The sequence below is a fragment of the Betta splendens genome, chromosome 3, assembly GCF_900634795.4.
Source record: "Betta splendens chromosome 3, fBetSpl5.4, whole genome shotgun sequence".
In the NCBI taxonomy this organism is placed as follows: Eukaryota; Metazoa; Chordata; class Actinopteri; order Anabantiformes; family Osphronemidae; genus Betta; species Betta splendens.
The window spans coordinates 14,008,957-14,031,937 of NC_040883.2; the positions used below are offsets into that span (position 1 = coordinate 14,008,957).

Here is a 22,981-nt window from a genome sequence, read left to right on the forward strand (position 1 = left end):
CTGCGCTTCTCCCGGCCGCCACACGGGGGCGTCTCCGCCTGGAAGAGCCCGCAGCATCAGCGCGTATCAGAGGAGGAGGAGGAGAAGGGGGATGAAGGCTCTGTACGGGTGTGCATATGAGTTACCATTTACCGCTGCCCAGGCTGCTAGTTTGATAGTAGGGTCATTATACTTCACCTAATCCTGCAGCTCCCATAAGGAGAAAATTACATGAAGCAGTTTATCCTGCAGAGGGGCGCCTCCTGGCTCCACTGGATCTACTTCATCCATGTCTCCTAATCCTTCTTTCAAATGATACAAAAAAGCCTGAATGAATTAAATAATCCATCCTGGGGGCCACAACACTTCAAGAGTGGGGACATAAAACAATATAAATGTGCAGTTATGTGTATCCAGTAAAGGCCACATGTTCTTCAGTCCTCACTGAGTTTTGATCTATAGCAAATAAAATGTAATATTTATGGCCCTGAATCACATATTTTCCTAAAGGTGCTTTACAATCTGTGCAACCTCGACATTTTCTGCCCTTAGACCCTCGAACTGGTTAAGAGGTCACTTACAGATGAGACTGCACCCTCGGTACTTTCATCTCCTCCCTTTCCCAACCTTTCACACCCTCCATCATTCTTCCTGGTCTGCAGAGGTTGGGGAGGGGCACTCAGTCTCCTTGGTCAATCTATCCCACACTTGGCGTGAATCCAGGCAGCAGCACTGCAGTCGTTGCATGGCTACTAAATCACTGACATGCCTTTGTTCACTCTGCAAGAAGCGCCACACATTCCTCTTATCTTCATCTAATTTTTCTCCACCTACTTTTGTGCGACTCCGGCGTCGGTTTGGTTCCCAAAAAGCCGGTTGTGAAGGATGGGGGGACGGGGTTCAGATGGAGATGATGTAGAAGAAGAAGACACTTTATCTCCTCCCTGCAGAGCTGTGCTGCTGATCAGAGGGAAGGGGAAGAAACAAAAACAGGTAGATTATAAGTGTGTGTTCTTTTATGTAGGATCAGTGCATATATGTGGCTACTATACATGCATTTATAAAACCCAGCTGGGAAATGGGCAGATTGGGAAGCCACATTAATAGCAACACCCACTGTAAAGCTTAAACTCAACGAATAATAATGATGATAAACGTGAGACTTCTTTGTGGAGCTCCAAGTGAACTCCGCTGAAAGTGTTGGGGGTGGAAGTGAAAGACACTGATGGATACAAGATGTTAATGGACCCCTGATCACTGCTCAAATGGAAAAGTGTCATGTGGATACAAGCATGCACGTGCACGTCATGTCCACACACACACACACACACACACACACACACACACACACACACACACACACACACACACACACACGCAGCCACCAGTAATGTGGCGAAGCTGGCTTTGCAGCATAGCATTTGCACATTTCATGGAGTGCAGCTTATGGATAATTATGCAGTCTTGTCGTCGCTGTATTATACACATTATATGACATTTAGATTATATGGCTTAATGTTGAGGATTAACAAAAAGGGGAAGAATAATGAGCACGGCCTGCAGGGTGGCCAAGTGTTTAAGAGGCTTTTCACCTTGATTTAATTTTCTGAAATGCAGCAATAATGTAGGATATTCATCGCCACTCATAATTATTTAGGCTCACACGCAGTCTTGATTGTGTTAAAGTCATCGGTTCAGAGTGAAATATAACACGGTGCTAACCTCCGAGCACTGGCTGTCGCTTCTCATTTAAATAAAGGCAGATAAGCGGAGGCTGTAGGTTAATGGCTTCTGTTATAGACGATTATTGCCTCCAGCGTTTGCTACTGTCTCACAACAGGACAACGGTTACACTAAAAGTTATGGCTGTACAGAATTTAACACCCTATTTCCAATGATGCATTCGCCAGCCTGTCTTTAAAGCCTGAAGTTGTTTACTCACGCTGTGATTCAGCCTCTTACTTCTTTTGTCCCAGACGCTGACATTAATCTAAACAAACTTTTCTTCAGGAGGGGTTTAAAGAAGTGGGGGGTGAAATTGCCAGTGATTTTATTTCTCTTTTGTCAGTTGTGTTATGCTAAAGGTGGTTTATTTGCTAAGATGCTATTTTGTGCTGGAGGAGGTCAAAACATATTAAATCAGACATTAGTGTCTCCTAAATAACACAAACGCATCCGTGGAATTCGCACAAACTGTCGTCTCCACCTAAACGTTGCTTCCTCTTCATCTCCGCTCATGCACAGTTAGGAAAATGAGCAATACGGCACCTGGCAGATATGGAATCACAATGTTTAAAGTCAGGAGGGTTCAAGAGGAGAGGGGGACGGCCTTTATAATTAAAGGCTTGTAGATTCTCATGTATCCTCATATGATATTCACTAGCATGCCTCTGTGCTAAGCCCCCGTGAACTCCGACCCCCGGCCGCCGACTCTGTTTGCAGACCTGCAGATGTGCTTTGGTTCGCCGGCTGCTGCGAGCGTGAGCATAAATGTGCTTTATGTAATCGGATGACCCATCCCGCAAAACAAAGACGCTGAGCCTCCGACTGACGCCTGCTGGCAGCGCAGCTGCGGTCAGCAAATACAGTGTGGACAAACACATAAAGGAGACTCCAAAGACACTGGCAGGTTGCAACGAACCAACACAAGACTCACACCTCTGTGAGGCTTTGTCTGCTGCAGTCTATTATTTCTATTATATCCTTTTGCCTCATTAGTCAGTGACATCTGCCACGTGCCTTTTACAGTATGTGCACAACCAAGTGGAACAATATGGATAAATGCCTTCAGGAGACACCGAAACATGTGCTCGCTTCCCATCTGTAGGAAATGTATGATCCCTATAGTAAAAAGCTATGTGTGGCGCAATACTTCCTTCCTTCCTTCCTTCCTTCCTTCCTTCCTTCCTTCCTTCCTTCCTTCCTTCCTTCCTTCCTTCCTTCCTTCCTTCCTTCCTTCCGTCCTTCCTTCCTTCCTTCCTTCCTTCCTTCCTTCCTTCATTTCTTCCATCCTTCCATCCTTCCATCCATCCGCCAAAACAGAAAGATAGAATAAACAAAGCTAAACATGGCTTTCACTGATATTGTGTGTAAATGGTATATAGTCATTGCAGTCGTGCTGCTGCTGTGAATTTTCCGGCTGCAGTCATCGCGTTGCCCAAATCTGATACGGTGACAGTCTCATTATGTTCACCTCTAAAGAGATGGAGAAGAAAAAGGGTTGCTGCGTCCCAGTGGTGCGCCTCTAAATTCCAGCAGATACAGTAGCTCACAGTGTGAACAAAGATGCAATTTAATGAAGCGCCTCGGCGGCACAGAGGCGTCAGACATGACGAGAACGCAGCTCTGCATCAAACACACAGTAACAGGGAGTAATACTGACCCAGATACACGCGGCTCTGCTGGCTGATAAACATCCACGGAGCCAACGGTGCAGGTAGGTCATCACCGATGCTTTTCACACTGGTGACAAAACAGTGCAACAAACCCTTCAGCTTCTCTTCATGTCCCATCGCACATCATCTAAATTACACAACTGAAATATTTAATCACACCAAGGCCTCTTCACTGATGTGACGCCACTGAGTCAACTCTGTCTAAAACTGCATAATTACATGCTCAAAGGAACAATAAATAGCGACTGTGCACAGTGTTGGTAGGAATAAATATCACAGCGCGCCCTTATTTGTGTGGAAGTGTGCCTGTAGATTGAATTAGGCTTTTGGAGACATTTGCTCCAGCCTTAATGTGGTGGAGCAGCAGCCAGAGTGGGAGCGTAGGATTCGTGTAAATTAGAGTGACAGGGCGCCTCATCGCAGTAATCAGACGTTTTCATCAGCTGCTCCGCGCGGATGGAGGATCCACAGCGGAACCACCGGAGATGGAAACTGCTGGAGGTGCCGGGGAGCTAATCGGGAGACGCAGATAAAGCAGGGCGTCAGGGCTGGATGGATATTCTCCCCAGATCACTGCAACAGATAAACACAAAGGGCTGCGTGGCACTGTACTCTCCTGTCATTACAGCCAATAAATATCCCTCAGCGCAGCAGCAGCTCGTGGCTGCGTCCTGCTGAGATAGGGGCTGGAATCACACCATGTGACACAAACATCACCATATGGCGTCTCAGAGGCTTCGTGTGATAAAACTGCATCTTCGGAGGAGAAAAGCTTTGTGAAGGTGGGACGGCGCCGTCCCCTGGGGATCATTAAGCCACGGCGCCTTCCGAGAGCTGGAAGAGCGAAGCAGCTCCACCGGCGGTGCTGGTGTCGCTGGAGGCGAGAAGCTGTTATTGGTGCAGTGGCGAACGCTCCATGAATCAGGCGGGCGCAAGCGACGTGGGCCCATTGGATCAAGAGCGACTTGAAGATCAATCCAGGAGCGGGAGCTTAAAGGTCAACAGTCATTTACTGCAACACATGGAGGGAAATATGCACCAACACGACACATGAGCAGGCGCAGTGCTGTGGCCTCAGGAGGAGCTGCACTCCAATCCTGGTACCTGAGGCCAAATGCAGTGTGAGCGTTCCATCAGGTGCAAAAAGGAACAAATATGCAGTGATAACACGTCCTCCCTCTATTCATAATGTTATATTTCCATAATATGTCACTTGACTTGCATTTCATCCATATTCTACTTTCTTAGACACAACCCAATGAACATACTCTTAGGAAGCTGAAGGCAGCAGAACATCATTGAAGGCACCATTATTGTAATTAATAGACAACTTGTAAAACAGCTAAATCAACCACTGAACAGGAGATGTTATGGGCTTATTATGAGATTCTGTGGTTTCATACACTCGGCAGATGGTGATTAAAGCTTCAGTCGAGCGCTTTGAATATACATGGGGGTGATGTCGCACACCTGCCTGCATCTGCCACTCAGCATCAGGAGGAGAAACCGTGAGCTGGTGCAACACCAACACGGAGGAGAAAGATGTGGAGGACCAGAGGCTCGGTGCTGTGATGGATGGCACACACACACACACACACACACACACACACACACACACACACACACACACACACACACACACACACACACACACACACACGCAGGAGGAAATGCAGTGTGCACACCTGAGCAAACATACCCTCAGATGGATGTGTAATGTAAGTGTGTGAGGGTATATCAAAAACAGCACGAGTCCCCGTGGTCTGATTTGTGCTCTTAACCCCCCTCCCCCCATGCAGCCAATTCCTTTTATTGAGTCAATTCAATTCAGTGGGTGAACAGAGGTCTATTGATGTGCCTTTAAGCAAAGAGCAGGAGACAGCGAGAGAGAGAGAGAGAGAGAGAGAGAGAGAGAGAGAGAGAGAGAGAGAGAGAGAGAAGGACAGTAATGTATGGTAAGCATTGGCAACGAATTAATCCGCTGCCCATTGATTAGAATTGTTCGAAACCGTTCTGCGGAGGAGAAAAAACACAAAGTGGAATCGACTGCTGTGATTACAAGTGCTGACACAAATTAATGAAATTACAGGAAAACCGATGCGGAGCATACGGGGCGTCATCTGCCGCCACGCGCCGAGGGAGACGCGCGCGCCAGCGAACGCACCGCGGCTTCACACGTCCGGCGCTTTTTGGCAGGCGCGCGCGCAGAGCTTTGGTCGCATCCTTTTTGATTTTGGACCGAAACTGACACAATGTGCTCAAAGTGGCGGCTGCTGGCGCCGAATGCAGGCCAGGCAGGGTTTACCGCGGATTAATACTTCAGACTGCGCTGTTTGGCTTTTTAAACACTCTCCAACCTCACGGAGAAATGTGCAAACTCAGAAACACCGTCGGCGCCCGACGTACGGACACACGCATCTTCAGTCAACGAGTGTTCACTTTCCCTCCTTTGTTTACCACGTTATGCGTTAAAGCGTATTTTAAATTATAAGAGAGTGTTTTAAATTATTTAAATTCCTCCTTTTTACATTAATCTTATCGTTATTTTTCCAATATCCAAACCTGCTCAGTATAAATAAGTTTAAGTGCTATTGCTCATAATACGATATGAGAGTTTTGACTTCATGAAACTGAGTCACATTAATCTAATTGTGTGGCATTTGTTTTCAGAAGGAGACTGAGTTTAAGCCGCAAGTCTAAGGAGTCGCAGTCGTAGTGTGTATTTAGTCGTTCAGTCTGAGACATGACCCCTAAAGCTTTTGACCAGAACAGTAGATTAACTGTATAAAGCCACTGTTAAGGTGGAAATCATGTCCCTTCTGTTTATGACACCTGTAAATTAAGCAACAGTCATATTTTAGAACATTAAAATACACATTTGGCTCATGTCCGAAAACAAACAGAGTAAATCATGTAAAGCTGCGATAAAGCTGAAACCTTGGAGAGGTCACACAAAGTGTGGGCTCGACTTTCATCCGTGCATGTGAACAGTGAGACTGAGGCAGCGGATCCGAGCTGGAGCCTCTCTTTCTGATGCTTCCTCCACAGCGGAGGTGAACTGATTAGCATTTTAAGAAGACGAAACCAAAGACCAGCGCGCTTTGGCAGTAAACCTGAGACTATCCACCATGATTTACATAGTCAATCCATAGAAGCAGCCATGAGAGGAGAACTACACCACAGTATTTCCAAGAAGATTGACAGTCCAATTGAGGCCAGGTGTCGGGGGTTAACTGTTGCTGTTGTTTATGAAATGAAGAGTCTGCCACCGTGAGAGATTTGTGTCCTTAAACCCTTCTTTACTTCTCTAGTGAGTTTTTAATTTTTCCCTCCAGAATGGGCTGGAAGTCGGGTTCATTAATGCCTTCCTCATAGAGATTTACCATTTGCCTATTCTCCCTTTATAAGGCCTCTGGGATTAATATAAGAACGCATTAGGCCATATATTTATCCATTCACACACTGTCTGCACTATCAGTTTATATTCAGGGACGCTCTTATCCCACACAGTGACTTATCCTAAGTCAAGCGGTCTGTGTTTTCTAAAGGGGTCTTTTCAGGAGCTCCTGTGAATCACTTGATAAATATAGGGGCCATATGTGTGTGTGTGTGTGTGTGTGTGTGTGTGTGTGTGTGTGTGTGTGTGTGTGTGTGTGTGTGTGTGTGTGTGTGTGAGGTGGGGCGTATCTGCAGGGGTCCGTTGTCAATTTGACAACCCACTTTTGAAGAATTAACTTTTCTTTTTTTCTCCTGCACAGTGACAAGTTGTCCCAAGTTCTGATGAAACTGTTATAAACAATTATAGCACAAGGCATCAGTCAAAACTGTCCTAGAAGCTCCAACGTGACAGCTACGGTAGAACTGTGTCCCTGCAGCCAGATGACGACTCACTGGCCAGTCAACACGTGAATCAGGTTCTGAAATGGAAATTAAATGTTTCTGGAGACTTCGAATCATTTCCAAACATGCTACAGCATTTTGAACGACCATCAGAGTCAATTTTGAAAAATGAGCCCAAACAATTGAGAGTCTGTAAAAGCTGCGACAGTAACTTTTGTAAATTGGTTTTTTCATATTCCTGTTCATGCTTGTTCATGTCCAACAAACCATATGTGGCACAGCTCATATCTCTTTCTCCGATGCAGAGATTGATCCCTCTTCTCTTAGCTTTTTAGCTGATCCATCCTTCGCCTGTGAGAGAGGGACGCGAGGGCCTGTTGTCAGACAACAGCTGCGTGAGGAGAGAGAGAGAGAGAGAGAGAGAGAGAGAGAGAGAGAGAGAGGCTTGTTTGCATCGCTGCAGTGTCGCCGTGACAGAGAGCAGATGTTCTCTGTGATTGCTTAGTGGTGTGTTTACTTCTACTCGCCTCCTCATCTCATCGGAGCTGAAACATAACTGTCATCCTCAACATTCAGTCCGTACGAAGATTCACATTCCGCTATTACGGAATCATTCAACCATTAGAAGCTGAACGTGCAGCTGCCCCACGTACTGCATTTCAGTTTCTGCGGTGGGAAGTGCAGCAGAATAAGACTAGCAGCGCTCGTTGGCTGACCCTCATCTGACCCCCGAACACAGGTACAGGTACGGTAATAGTCCGGGCCAGGACGATGAGCTTGTGTCAGGATGATGGGAGGAGGAAGGTACGGACACGGAACAGATCTGAGGCTTAAACCTGTCATCTGTCAAACATGGTGCACGCGGCCCGTGGCAGGTTATTGATGCCATGACTGCTGATAGACGCATGAGGAGGCATTCTGCAGCATGTGAGGTGCAGTATATTACAGAGGACCGTGTCATCCTGCCTCTAACACTTGCTCATCCACGTCCACGTCAGGCCGAGTGGAGGTCAGTGGGTCCATTTAGTCATTGTCCTTTAAAAGAGGAATGTTTCACTGCTTCCCAGTTTATGATGTTCACAGATTCCCAGCGTGAGTCTAACGAGCAGACAGCTCCTCTTAACACACACCAGAGAGAGACGGTTGAGTGAGTGAGTAGACTCTGGAGGGAACACAGCACATCCTCCAGTCGCCCCTGCCTCCGTGGTTGCGTTTTGCTTGTTTGATGAGAGTTGTCATTCCACCTGATCCGTGCGCGGCAGAATAACTGACGTGAGACGTAAAGACAACAACAACACGCAGAAAAAGCACCAACGTTACAGAGCTCAGCTTTACTGCAGTGCTTCTTCATTTCATTCCTTTCCTGGACGCAGTACTACCTATACTACAATACAGTACACGGTAGTACGCACTGTACATCTAAGCTATATATTTATAAAAAAGACATATTTATATATACATGCATTCACATGTTTTATCAACACAAACGTTATCTCATTAAAAGCTGAGGTAAGTATCTGCTGCACAGACACATACTGACGTACAGTATATTGGCTTGCACCAGTGTGTGTGTGTGTGTGTGTGTGTGTGTGTGTGTGTGTGTGTGTGTGTTCCAAAGGTCAGGGTGGCCAGAACAATATTGCACCAAGGCAGGATTACATTCCTCCCACACAGAACAACCTCATCACTTGGCTCAATCACGGCTTCCATTTTTACCAAACCTCACCTCAGTAGATAAAACTGATTCACTGCACATACAGTTAATTTGCTTCCTCCCCCCTTTTCCAGTGACAAATAAACGCAGAGAGAGATTTATGGGGTAAAAGTTACTCAAGAAAGTGAATCCACAGAAACTCTGTAGATACTGTAACTGTCCTGACTGTAAAGGTAAAAGTACAATGTCTGATAGTTTATTAAGTACAGTATATTTTGACCTACAATGTCTTTGTGATGTGGTGAGTTGCTTTTATCAGCAACACTCACAAACTGCGTCTGTGGCCTCTGGAGGTGGGATCCTCCTCCACTTCAACACCTCACTGGATTTTATGAGCAGGAGCTGGAGCTTCACCCTCAGACACTGCAATAGCAATCACATCTGAGTAATAGACAGAGGAAGAGGGTTAATGGCAGAAATCAGACACAGCACCGGAGCAGAGGAGGCAGAGCAGCGACTGAAAGCGTTCACTCATTTACTTTGTTTGCTGATTGGAGACCGGTGAACCAACATGATGCTGCAGTCAGCACATCCTACAAAATAACAGCATCTGTCTGAAAACGAGGCGGCTTCACTCGTGGGGAGCTGTCACGTCACCCATCTTCATCACCCCTCACATAACCATGAAACTAGAAGCACTGCATTGCAGTCAGGTGCCTCTGCCAACAAGCGAAGTTGGAGTTTACCTGCACGTCTGCCAAGACTCTAATCGGTTCATGAGTCCAGGTGGACGCGGGGCCAGATGTGGCCTTAGTCTCAGCCGCATCACATTCAGACCATTTAGAATGTAATGAAAGAGGCTGCGGCCTTTTAGAGCCTATTCTGAAGCCATTCATCATTTTGATAATAAAAAAACAGATCACCTGTAGTCAAACCGTGTTCTGGTGTGAATATATTCAGAATTAAACCAGAAACTCTCCTGCGTTTGTTCCAGGAAAGGACAAACAACATCTTAGCCGTCACCAAAGAAGCTTCAAACAATATGCAAACACTCATTTTCACAGGACAGATAAGAAAACTTAGACTTCACGTCCTTTGGCACCTTTTTTATTGTTTTGTAAAAAAATAAACTCATTTAACACCAATATTTAAAAAAATTTAAAAAAAGAAAACATACATTATGTTTTTCTCTGTACTTGAACATAAAATATTATCTGACCATCCTTATCTGTCCATCTTCCCATGAAGATGGGATGTATTTTTTTAGTATTTTCAGTGAACCAATAAAATTGTGCTGAAAGTTGCATGATGGGAAAAGATAAGAAGATCAACGTCCTCCTGAAATAACACTGTGTGTTGTTTTTAAAGACAACAGGCACTTCGGGGTGGGCTCCAGGGCTGCACGCTGTTTATTCAACCTCAATGAATTTAGGCACGGTTGAGCTCCACTGATCAAATACTGGAGTAATTACCATTTTCACGCGTTGCATCATCAAACGGTGCCGGTGTGGCCTGCAGGTTGGCAGTGGCTGCGCAAGTGGCCAAAAGTGTAGGATTTTATTGGAACCAAAACCATAACTAAGCATTTTAAACCTAAATCCTGTTAGGACATAACTGGGAAATGTAAGCCTCATCACAGGCTGGACGTGTGCATTAGCAGCTGTATCCTGGTAAAGTTATATACCTGTTATATGTATAAGCGTTACAATCGCCCACAATCAACTAGGAAACCAATGGGTGAGGCCTCAAAAACCACCCACATGTAACAAACCTGTCTTGCGGACTGGGTCATCATGAACCTATCTATGTGTCGGCACACAACTAAAGGATCCTTAAACTATTACTATTACGTTAAAAGTTGTATTACATGTTGTGGTTGTGACGTGGGGCATCAGAGCTCTGCTTCAGACTCACAGGCATCCATTTGTTTATGAGCGTCCATGTTGAATTATGACGCCAGCGTTGGGGAGGTTCTTTACATACTGACTTTCGGGGGCGTTCCAATTTTTAATGAGGACTTGGCAGCTTGAATTCTGGGTAATGTAGGTGCCATATAAAATTTGGGGTTTCGCTGCGGATACGTTAATTCTTTCTGTCCTTTCGGAGTCCAACAATGTTATAGGAGTGCGATGTTAAATCAGCGAAGTGCTGATTTAATGCTTATTTGATTCAGTGACTAATGCTGCAGGCTCGTGCACTTGAGTAGATTAAAGCAGCCTGCTGCTTCAACAAGAAGCTGAGGAAACAGACTGTCAAATAATCAGAGCGCTCCTGCAACGATAGCATATATCCCAGGGTCCCAGCTCGCTAAACCGCCAGCACTACGGTTGCATAAGCAGATGCAGCTTCTGCTGGATGATTTCAGAGTTCATGGTCCACAGGAACTCGGTCAGTCCTCCGGTGAGCAGCCCCTCCATGGGAACGAACTGCAGCACCTGTCGGTCACACCCAGAGGAGGGATCCTCCCGCCTCAGCAACCGACCCATGCAGCTCTGCACCTCGCAGAGGAAGGGGAGGATACGAGCTGCAGCTTCGGGGCAGAAGCCGGCGCACACCAGCACGGCCCCGACCGGGCCGGACGGGGGCGGACACCGGAACGAGACCAGGCGGAAGCACGCATGCAGGCAGAGCACGACCGCTGCCGTGACGCGGGTGAGCGCAGCAAGCACGGGCAGCAGCAGGGCGTCCCCAGAGCTCAGCGTCTGCAGGGAGAACACGACGCAGCCCAGGAGCTGCTGCTGGTACGGAGGCGCCCCGTCGTGCAGGGTGACGCAGCCCGTTTGAGGGAGCGGAGGCTCCGCACGAAACGTTAGGGCTAAACCCTCTAATTGGCTCTCACAGGCCCCCCACACGGAGCGGCTGCCAAACACCAGGCACTGCCTCTTCCTCCGATTCCCATCACTGCCACCGTTGAAGGCCCACATACCTGCCACGTCTGCCAAGAGGGAGGCTGCGCCAGCCACGTGGCACGAGCCGCAGGGGGAGACGCGGGTCCAGTCCACGACGGTGTCTGTCAGAGCTTCGTTCAAGTGGTTCAGCAGCCCTCCTTCACAGAACGGAGAGTTCCTGAGCGCAGGCAGCGCCGCGCCGGCGATAACGTACCACGACTCCACGCTACACTCGGACCGGGGGCCCTCCAGCACACAGCCCGGCCCGCCGCCCTGGGGGCAGTGTGCGCGGATCCAGGCGGCATGGCAGCCCCTGTCGATGCGCTCCCTCCAGCCGAGGGTCTGCAGCTGCTTGCGCTCATTGAAGGAGCCCATTTGCCTCTTCTGGCCCAGGGGTCGACCGGCGGAGACGCTGCTGCAGGCCGGACTCACCGCGTTGCGAGAAATCCACCGGCTCCGAGGAAGGAAGCTCACCTACAGCAGACACAGACCGGTTCACATGTGGGTTATGAAAAAGGGGAGAAACAAAAATGCAAATAAATAATTCTAATAAAATTTGAACTTGAAAAACTGTAACACACTGTAAGCAGACAAACTAGTTACAGCTTTTTTTCGTGGTAATAACTGATGAACAAATATGTTGAAGATTAAATAGTTCCTCAAATTATTAATATGCAGCCAGTCAAAAGATATTAATAATGTAAAACAGATCTTAAGGAGATTTTTCTCCTGTATTACATTTGCCTAGCGAATTTCACTCCAAGAGTTTTTAGTGGATGCTTGTGGTCTCACTAAACGCACTGGTGTCACAGGAAAAAATAAATGAATCCCTCTGTCCTGTGATAAATCAGGCAGTGGGTAATTATAATACTTTAATTATGGACTAGCTTTCTTTTAATTAGTTTTTTGTCCAAGGCTAAAAGAACAAAATGAAAAAAAAAACACAAAAAACACATGGCCTTAAAACAACCTGGAGGCAGTGTAACAGAATAACATGCATCTAATCTAGATTTATCCTTTTGGTCCTAACTGTAAATCTTCTGTGGACTTACTGATAATTTGTTTTTACTTCATTGATGATTGGGATGTGGAGGCTGGTGATGCTCCTTTCACAGACTTAAGGGAATCTGTCATTAGCACGTGACATCGATGCAGAAAATATTCATTTGGCAGCTTGTTATTTTTAGCCGGTGCTGACCGCAGCATTCCTGACCTGCCAGTGGCGATAAACGCTGCCACTGGCAGGTCACTAATGAACATTCATCCTGCCAGTCACTTGTTGATTAAAGTGCTCCAGCGTCATCCTACCTGGAAGCGCTGCAGGTATTCATGAGCCACGCAGTCCCTGACACGGTCCAGACGCTGCCTCTGCTCCGCATCCATCCCTTCAAACATCCGCAGGTTCTCTGTGATCGTCTCCACCTGCAGCGTGTGGAAGTGGACGCACACGTCCTCGTGCTGTTTCAGAAACGACTGTGGGATGAGCGCAGTGGGGAACAGCGCCTCCCTGTCAGCCATGTGCGGCCCGTAATTTCGAATCAGTTTTGAAAGCAGGGGCCTCACAGCTTCCTTCCTGTCGTAATTCAAACACACAACATAAACCTCGGAGTTGCCCGCTTTGCTGGTGGCGGGTTTGAAGACGCTGACGGAGTGGAAGCAGCAGTTGAGCAGGTAGAGCAAGCAGATGGAGGAGTGCTCGTACAACGTGAACATTTTCAGCACAAAGCATCCGCCGGGGCTCAGGAGCAGCAGCGCAGCTGTGACCTCACAGTAATGCAGCGAGGCCACCAGCGCCTCCTGCTCATCCGGGTTCTCCTGACAGTCAAAGCTACCATCTGCCGTCACCACGTCGACTCGTCGCATGTTGGAAACAAAACCCTGCAGCTCCACCAAGTGTTGCTGTCTCATGAGGTTTCCCGTGTTATCCGAGCCAAAGAACCACCAGGGCAGCGTGTTCGCAATTAGGCGATCGTCCGCGATCGCCGTGCCCCCCCCGTTGGCCTCGTGGTACGGGTTGAGGGTGTTGGCGGCCCAGGTCCAGTCACAGTATCGCGTGGACTCGCTGGTTTTGATGAAGTGGTTCAAAGCGCATATAAAAGCGCCTGGAGCTTCACACAGGTGGACTGTGTTCAGCTCCCCAGTCTGCAGAGCCTCCTCTGGAAGGAGATTAAAGGTTCCCAGGATCTCATAGAACTTGCACCAGGCCTGAGTGCAGATTTCGGCATTGGCAGCGGAGCGCACGGCTCCGATCACCTTCCCAGCTCGATTGGTGGAGTTGGTGTGCTGGTGCCAGACCTGCACATTTTTGTCACTGAGCTGGTTCTTCACGGCGTTCAGCGACGCCTTCAGGGCCTGCAGCCGAGGGTGCTGCTCTGCTGGGTGTCTGAGGGCAGCATTGGGCTCAGGGATGCACCACTCCCCATTGGGCACATACGTTCTAATTTTAGTAAAAATACTCTGAATCTCAATCAGCGTTTCAGAGTCGGCCGCCGCCGCGTTGCTGAGATGTTGCCGTTTCCTCCGGGTCCCACTGCCTGAGTTCATCCTCTGCACCTGTTCTGGGAGAACAAGCGGAGGAGTTAGACGTGCTCTGATTTAATGTAAACCATCAGACTGCTCAGCTCCTGTGACCTGCTTACAGTACATGGCACAGGTTAATTCAACCTTTAAGGAAAACAATCTGCAGACGGTACGTTTCTCAGTGAGTTATACTGCAGCGCTGCAGCCCTTCATTCATCTCTACATGCATGAATGCTGCTGAATTACTTATGTCGACTTTTTGTGATGTGGTGCCCTTGGGAAACAGGGCAGAATATAATACTGTAAATACCGGTGATTACTTCATCAGACTGAGGGGAGACGCACTGAAAACTGATTTTACAACACTAACATGAATGCAAGCACAGTTGCAAGTGTTTAGATCTGTCATCAACATAAAACACACGACTGCCTATTATTTATTTTATCTGCTTCATTTTTCTTGAACCTTCTCACTCATGTCATGTTGCTTTACCAGAAACATGCAGTAACACAAATGTCACATGGAGCATGCCTGTAATGTGTAAAGATAATAAAGGCAACAATAACACTAGGAAGGAGAATATGAGTATTACCAGCATTGATGCTGTGTATGATTGTGTGTCTACAAACATTTTCGCTGCTGCGAACAAAAACTATTAAAACGTCCATTTTTACACAGTCGCAAATGACACGGCCGTTTTATACATATTTACTAACAATAAAAGCTTTTCGTGGCTGTGTCACATTTAATGAAACAGTGAGCGAAGGTGTGATGCTGAATTCTACACTGGACCATTAGAAGCTGACCAGCGTTGCTTCTAACCTGGACACAGTTTATTCACTGGACGACTCCATCTCTTTCCTTCGAGTCTGCAAAGTTTTATTTATTGTTTTATTGGAAACGTGATTAATAGTCAATAATATTTTAAGAAAGGTACTTGACAGCTTCGAACCAGTACTTAAACGGCCATGGCGCATGTTAGAGACAGCTGACAGAGGTTGGTCCTCTGTTGCAGCTGAGTGGGACTTTTGCTACAGCGCGGAGCTCAGGGCCCGGTGGCGTCTGAAACCGGCACCGACTGACTTTTCTGACCTACAGCGCTGATTCAAAGCGTTCGGAGAAGTGTCGCAGTCCCATTGTTCAGTCTGTGAAGCTGTGAAGGACAGACACACTCTGCGAAAGCCCTGAAGAGAAACTCACCAGATTGAAGCTGTGCTCGGGAAACGGACACTCGCCTTGTCTTAGAACGGCACTGCGCATGCGCGTGACAGAGTGGGCGGGATCTTTTTTAAAGGCGCAGCCTCAGTTTAAAATATTCTTTGACTGGAATAATTTTATTAAACATTATTGACTTTCAAAAAGGGAACAAATTCAGTAGTGCTGAAACAATATTGTAATCGGCCAGGCTGACCTGTGGTACAAAATCATCTGTGTAAAATCATTTTCCTGTAATCTAATAACTTGCGCACTGTACATATTTAAATATGGGCCCATATTTGTTATATGTTTTTTCAGTCACACATATGCAGTATATAATTTAATTCTCCATTATAATAATGTTATTATTTCTGTTAAATGACAGGGGATATAGCAAAATGAGATATTATTTGTGTGTGTGTTGAAGGTCCGTGTTCTAATTTTCAGTATGTGGGTGAAGTCATTTGAATTTAAATCCCTGCCTGTGGAATCAACTCTATGATCCTCTGCTCCACTAGATTCTGCTGGATTTACTTGTGTGTGCATCTTTCCAGCCTGGTTATTTGTGGTCAACTGATCTGTGTCATCATGTTACATAATTATTAGAGCTCTCTGGAGTATGAGCTCATGATGAGAAATGGGTTTAGAAATATTCTGCTTTAATTCCATGTTGGAATGAATGAGCTGTACCAATACAGTGTCAGTGATGGAACGGCAGCTGAGGCTTCAGTAAGAAGTATGTCACCAAGCAAAAAGAGGGAGGCTCATTCATAAATAATGAACCTCTGGGATTTTCAGGTGCAATTAGGATTTCCAAAAATTGCACATGTAAACATTATGCCATGTGATTTATTGCTGTTACATTGGCACCTGTTGTATTATTCACACAAAAGACAAGTGTAGAGTTGCCTATTTCATTATGCCTTAATGTTCCTAATTTCCGAGAAGACAGAAGAAAACTTGTTTTTAAAATGCTGAATATTATGGATTTATGAAAATGATTCCTCAGGGTTTGTGTTGTAAGTCATGTTATAGTGCTGTATTAATGTGCTCATGTACACAAAATAAAACTGATTATACAAGGCATTGAGATGTTTCAACAATCATTCAAGTGTTTTCTTCTATGAGGAACGATGGTTGGGGACTTCAGGTTTCCCATTATCCTTGAGGGTGTTTCATTTTTCATCTAGGGCTAAATGGGGTCATTAGGTGGACAACGAAAGGAGGGAGGAGGTAAATGTAATAGTCACCCTTTTACAAGCCCACCAGCAGTGAAGAGGGTAATTAAACGTGTTCTTACTACGAGAAAGGGCCTTGATTTTCATGTGCATGACGTGCAATATACAGTAAATAGATTGTGCCTAAGACCCAAGGATTGACTGCGGCCAGTGTGTATGTACAGCACAGATAACAGCAGCCACTTCACACATCCACCAGGAAGGACACTTTAATGGTAACTATAACCTGCTTTAATAGGGAGACAGTGTAAGAGGTGTGACTGTCACATCCTCCACCTCCTCCCTGCCATTATCCACCCAGCAAGTCTATTGGAGGCTCATTCTCATTTGAACATTAAGCTCAAATGAAGGTAAAAGATGTATACTCAGAATGAAATAGTTTATGTTAAACCATCTAACGCATGCATTGATAGATAAGAAAAGCTCTGACGGAGACATTAAAGCATCAAATGCAGCGCCAATTTATCTTAACTGATATCACAGACAATGGGATTTTAAAGGTCATAGGCAAGTGTGGAAAAAAAGAAATGTGCTGTGCAGATGGATGAGAAACAGACATACTCATAGTGTGTGTGGTATATTACCCCTAAAGGGCAGCCACAGTTAAGTTCTCTGCAACAATCAGCTCCATCTGTCCTCCGCTAACAATCCAACTGTGACTCAGCCAAGCCACAATGTCCAGTGAACATGATCAGGGAACACCATGAAAACATTTCCAGACTTCTCATTTAGCCTAATTGCAGGTGAGATAAGTGCTTTAAATATAAAAATTGTCTTTACAGTATTTGTTTGCTTGCTGTGGCTAAACCAGCCTGACTGTGTAGATCAGTGAATACATTGTTTTAATAGTGTCCTAATGTGCAGCTTCATCATTTCATGTTTTTGGTTTGACTGTGTTGTTTTTTCATAGAAACCCTTTTTCATTCTGAGCCTCGTGCTCTTATCGGGAGCGAGTTAAACGTTTAAAGGGCCGTCAGTGCAAATGATCATTTCATTACTTACTGTAGGACCACGAGTAGCATACTTCCAGTAATCCTTCAATTACAACGTGGCTACAGGGGACAGTGTGATAATGAGGCCAGAAAACTATTTTTCCAAAGCAGAGGCAAATGATGATCCAATGCAGAGAATAATGGATGTTTTCTGTACTGTGGCTGGTGATGCTGCTGAGATACAGTAGCTGGTGCAGCACTTGGGTTCTGATTCATCCCAACAACGGGATGAATTGCTGTGCCTGGGTCCCATGGAGTTGGTAGCACGGCTGCAGGCTTGCTGGTGTTTTGTATGGAACACAACAACTTTGACTTTATTTTCTGCAACGCGTAGATAAAAGAAGAGCCTGCGATGCGGTTGATTGTGCTTTTTAGTGTTTGCTGTGACTTTTGTTTGTTTCTTGTGCATTTACTGGATTTAATCCTTGAGCCAGCGGTGAATTATAATCCCACAGCTAAGGCCAGTAAAGTATGTCGGTTTAAAGGTTATTTTTAAATGAAGTTCCGAATTACTGTTTTCAGTATTGTGCATTTCTGTGGAGCCATCACAGCTGATGTGTTGCCTTGAAGCAGATCCCTCCAGGCACCGATACGCAGCCCATTTTCTGGATTTACTGTAAATCACTCTCACACTAACAGCCATGTGTGATCCTGTTTGCACACTTGCTGCTAGTGTATCATAACTCCTTTCACATTGACATTAAACAGTCATATTCAGCTGTAACAGCAGATTTGCCTCACTCCGTGTGCAGGTCAGTGGAGAATGAGTGATGAAGACAAACGATAAGAATCATGTATGTAAAGAAAAAGTTCTTCACTCATTTTATCACCAGGAAACATGAACACATGAAGCACAATAAATCCATTTTTATATTAAAAAAGAACATTCTATTGCTCGGTTGACTCAAATACTATTGAGTGATGACTGGGTCCATAATGGCTGCGATAGGAAAGATGTTTTTTTCTTATCTGTGCAGCCAGTATGTAGTTTCACATTTATGAATGAATAACAGATAAACAAGTAAATGCTGTATGGTACAAGACTGCCCCCTGGCGGAAACGCATGGGTATGAACAGAGACCCAGCCACAGCAGAAATCTATGTCATCACAGGTGGACACACAATGCACACAAATAGATATGTAACATCAGATATAAAGAACACACATCATGTTCTACAACATCATACCAGGATAAAAGCAAAAAGGCATCACATTAAATAAAACATGTTTAAAAATCCAGCATTAAGTTGTCCAAATGACACATGAAGACCACAGTGAGGCAGCGGCTGCAAAGTGACCATGACAAGCGTGAAACTCAGAAACTGTGGAGAAGCTCCATCACAGCCAGGGTTGTGCTCTGTCCGAAGATGAAGGCTCCCACTAAAATGGTTATGACTCCCCAAATGATTAAAGTCCCCCTGCAGTCAACACAGACACCAACCAATCTTCAATCTTTCCTTTAGCCACAACCACTCAGAGAAGCCGTTCCTGGCAGCACCAGTGCACAAGTGTTTTCCCCTTGGAATGAGGCCAGACAAAACTGCTACATTCATTGTTTTGTGATCATCTGATAATTTCATGGAGAACCCTCAAAACACCGTTATCCTAGGCTCACCATCCGTGACAGTTTCTGATACATGCATGTTTTTTAATCCTTGTTACAGACTTTACAGACCTGTTAAATAAAATGTTGACGAACACAGATTCTCACCTGATTCTTGGAGTCACGGGTTCCGTTTGCATTATGAAGACCAAGCAAAGGCCTGCAAGACACAGATACATACAAAAAGTCCTGTGTTACCACACGCATCACTTAAACGTTACCTGTAACCATTATTCTAATAACATTACGGTATTCTAACAGTATTCCCATAAATACCTAAAACACTAATGCAGGTCTACAGTCACATTAGCTACACAGAAAAAAGATCTCAGGTTGTTTTAATACCAGGAAAGATGAAGATAAAGAAGGAGCTGATGCCCCCGATGACGCTGATGACTTTGCTCATGTCGGGGACGAACATGGCGATGAGGAGCGTGACGCTGATCCAGATCACGGTGAGGATGACTCTGCAGCGACTCTCGAACGAGTGAGTGACGATTCCACACCTGCGCCTCTGAAGTCGCAGCACGAGGTTCAGGATCACGGATCTGTCCACATAAGAAGACGTGAACATTATTATATATTATTATTACATTATAACTAGATACATGCGTTTTCCTAAAATAGAAATAAATATAATAGATATGAAAGTATAGGATTTAGAGAGCAGAGGCCTCCGAATCAATAAAGCTGCTGCATAATAAGGGATCATAGCCTTTGCTTAAAATTTATTCAGCCATTTAAACCCCAAAATAAAATATAAACCTTTATTTAGCTTGACACAACTGTACCTTCAACATGGAGAGTCACTTCTGTGACACTTACCTCCCCAGAAGCAGAATGATCGGATAGATGGTGACGATGGATATTCCAAAAAGTAGCCTCGAAATGATCATGACGACATCATTTCCTGGATAAGACATCAAAATATCGGAGGCGACCGTTCGTCCAAACGTCAGGAAGCCGTACACTCCTGGGGACGCGGAGAGCGGGAATGATGAGCGGCTCCCTCCCCGACCGGCTCGCAAAGAACCGCCTCTGATTCAGAGCCCAACTCACCGGTGAGGGTGTAGATGAGCAGGCAGAAGAACATGGAGACCACGGTGACGAACACCCAGTGGGAGAGCTTCTGGTTCTCCATGCTGCTGTAGATCGCTATGGAGGCTTCATGACACTGTAGACGCACACACACACACACACACACACGCACACGCACGCACGCACGCACGCACACACACACACACACACACACACACACACACACACACACACACGCACACGCATACACACACACACACACACACACACACACACACACACACACACACACACACACACACACACACACACACACACAATTAAGCGCCATACACAGCTACAGTGGTAATTGTGGAAATAAGTATATAATATAACATGTGATTTGCATCTATAGCTTCCCTATTGTTCATTGTCTGTTTAAACATTAGTTATTATCTGGCAGTAAGGTAATCCTACCTGGAAGCCAAAGCAGATAGTTGGCACCACGCTGAACATGGACGCCCATGAACTAATACTGGAGACACACAACCAACAGACACGTTGAGGGATGGGATAGAGATGATGTTACATGAAAAAGTCGACAAACAATGGAAGAAACACAGTTTACAGTCACTTAAGGAACCAATAGTCTGCTTTGATGAATAAGCTGATTGTGGAGCGCACACACACACACACACACACACACACACACACACACACACCGAGCCAAAATACACTGCCACTGACCCTTCGTTGTGCTCTGGGGTTATTATGGCTGTGTGAGTGTCCATCAGGAAATACTTGACAGTCACTGCTATGCACAGGTACGTAGCAGCCAGCGTCCCCAGCACGCTGAGGAGGAGAAAAGGTTCAGTGTCATCAGCCTTCACACACTGCTGCCGTCTAGCTATCCTGGTACCGCCTCACTGCACCTCGTGTATTTCTGGATGCTGATTTCTTTCGGGATGGACAGCGGCAGGATGATGACGAGGCACATGATGAAGAGCGTAAAGCGCTGGTCAGCGTACCAGTGATAAGGCATCTCCCCCTCACTCGACCCAGTCACAGTCTCATACAGAGAAACAGCCACTGGCGAAACACAAGCAGAGTCCAAATGGACCTCAAGGGTTTTTACACGTGAGACAGAAGCTTTACTTCGGTGGATGCAGAGTAATGAAAACCTCCTCTGTGTCTGGGTTTTTCACGGTGTGTTTGTAAATCCAATCAAATGCGCTGTTAAAAACTGGAACAGGGCGAACACATCGAAGGGATTTGAGGGGTTTCAGATGGAGAGAACAGCAAAGGAATGATGAAAAAGGGTCACATTACTGCTCCCAGTCACATGTTCTCCCTGATGCTGCTAGAACGAAAACAAAAGTGATGATTTGTGTTTTTCTGTGAGGGAAACTGAGCGATCAGGTACCTTGAATTGTCTGAATATTTGAACCTTATATACGGCAGATTATCTCTACCCAACTTTAGAATTAGATGAGAAGTGGGCACCATTTTGTTCTGATGTGATCTGATACAGTCAGGGATTCTGGGGAGTCTCAGGTGCATAACAAGCAGAAGCTGTGTGACCTTTGACCCCTCAGGTAGCACTACACAAGAAATCGTCAAGCTAGGCTCAAGATATTATAAATTAAATTAAAATAGATCAAATCAGATAAAGGACAGATCTGGGCGTCTAGAGCGACAGATAAAAACAGACAGACTTACATTTCTCCAGCTGGTCCTGCACCACCACCAGGAAGGCGACACAGACCATAAAGAGGTTGAAGCAGAAACAGACCCCGCACAGCTGGCCCACGGCCCGGCCACACACCTCCCGCACCACGTCCTGGTAGGTCTTCTGTCTGCTGACTGACGACGCGTAGCCGAGGATGACCAGGCCGCTGATGAGGAACACGAGGGACACCTGCAGGGACGCAGGGAGAGGGGCTCAGCATCCAGAACACAGACATGAAACTCACAGATATACTGTAAGAAAGGCCACAAAGGGGTGACGGTTCAGCGAATAGGAATTTAAAAAAAACTTCAATGATCATGAGCAAAAACTGCTTCCAGTTATTCTAAATTCTTGGAAATGTCAGATGCGCAAGCACAGTTAAAGTTCAGGACCTTAACTGGACGCTTCATTAGAGCAGAGCTGTGAAAACGATGTGCCTCTTTCACACCAAGCACACAGAGTGTATTAACGCAGAGCCTACACATCACAAAGCCTCTGAAGGTTCGTTCTCACTCCCGTCGGTAACGTTTAACCACCGTTATCAGCCCCCACGGGTTGGAGCCTCTCCTCACCAGCTCCACGCACACCGACGTGGTCACTCCTCCCGCTCTCTCGAAGGCCCAGGGGAAGTTGAGCAGCCCGGCTCCCAGCGCGGACTTCAGCATGATGAACACGGCGCCGAACCCGCCGAGCCGCGGCGGGTCGGCGTGGGAGGCCGAGCGGGCCAGCAGGCTGATGCTCTCCCGGGCCAGCTCCTCCATGATCCTGGACCAGGCCCACGAACACAACAACACCCGCAGCTCAGCGGAGGGCGGCTCCGGCAGGTCGGCTCATCCTGCTGCTCTTACATTTTAGGCCGGGGGGGAGGTAAAGCCTGCAAATATATAGACTCACACACACGCGCCTCACGTGGTCTAAGTGGACCTT

At 46.2% G+C, this 22,981-nt stretch overlaps 2 protein-coding genes across 3 annotated transcripts; both read right to left on the bottom strand.

The window, feature by feature from the left end:
- Nucleotides 1-9,959: 9,959 nt before the first annotated feature.
- cmtr2 (cap methyltransferase 2) lies at nt 9,960-15,560 on the bottom strand. Of its 2 annotated transcripts, none has more exons than XM_029144970.3 (3): nt 15,478-15,560; nt 13,065-14,309; nt 9,960-12,230 (listed from the first exon to the last, which is right to left on the bottom strand). In XM_029144970.3, exons 1-3 carry the CDS (start codon nt 15,535-15,537, stop codon nt 11,190-11,192), a joined length of 2,346 nt encoding a protein of 781 aa, XP_029000803.2. In that variant the 5' UTR covers nt 15,538-15,560; the 3' UTR covers nt 9,960-11,189. The 2 variants fall into 2 exon arrangements, with proteins under 2 accessions (XP_029000803.2, XP_029000802.1); XM_029144969.2 differs by having other exon boundaries at nt 13,065-14,314; nt 15,478-15,552.
- Nucleotides 15,561-18,535: 2,975 nt separating this feature from the next.
- On the bottom strand, nt 18,536-22,963 carry slc38a8b (solute carrier family 38 member 8b). The gene is made up of 10 exons (XM_029144984.3): nt 22,627-22,963; nt 22,045-22,243; nt 21,258-21,414; nt 21,073-21,177; nt 20,803-20,860; nt 20,368-20,482; nt 20,134-20,281; nt 19,654-19,856; nt 19,417-19,468; nt 18,536-19,123 (listed from the first exon to the last, which is right to left on the bottom strand). The coding sequence occupies exons 1-10, from the start codon at nt 22,813-22,815 to the stop codon at nt 19,021-19,023; spliced, it is 1,329 nt and encodes a 442-aa protein (XP_029000817.1). The 5' UTR covers nt 22,816-22,963; the 3' UTR covers nt 18,536-19,020.
- Nucleotides 22,964-22,981: the final 18 nt, after the last annotated feature.

Excerpts from the sequence above, each read along its gene's own strand:
- slc38a8b (XM_029144984.3), bottom strand. The coding sequence starts at position 22,815 with ATGGAGGAGCTGGCCCGGGAGAGCATCAGCCTGCTGGCCCGCTCGGCC. Across the intron at positions 20,483-20,802 it reads CTATCTGCTTTGGCTTCCAG|TGTCATGAAGCCTCCATAGC; the intron begins GTAGGATTACCT and ends GTGCGTCTACAG. Across the intron at positions 19,469-19,653 it reads CTTTATCTTCATCTTTCCTG|GCCTTTGCTTGGTCTTCATA; the intron begins GTATTAAAACAA and ends TGTGTCTTGCAG.
- cmtr2 (XM_029144970.3), bottom strand. The coding sequence starts at position 15,537 with ATGCGCAGTGCCGTTCTAAGACAAGGCGAGTGTCCGTTTCCCGAGCAC. Across the intron at positions 14,310-15,477 it reads CCGAGCACAGCTTCAATCTG|GTGCAGAGGATGAACTCAGG; the intron begins GTGAGTTTCTCT and ends CTCCCAGAACAG. Across the intron at positions 12,231-13,064 it reads AATACCTGCAGCGCTTCCAG|GTGAGCTTCCTTCCTCGGAG; the intron begins GTAGGATGACGC and ends TGTCTGCTGTAG.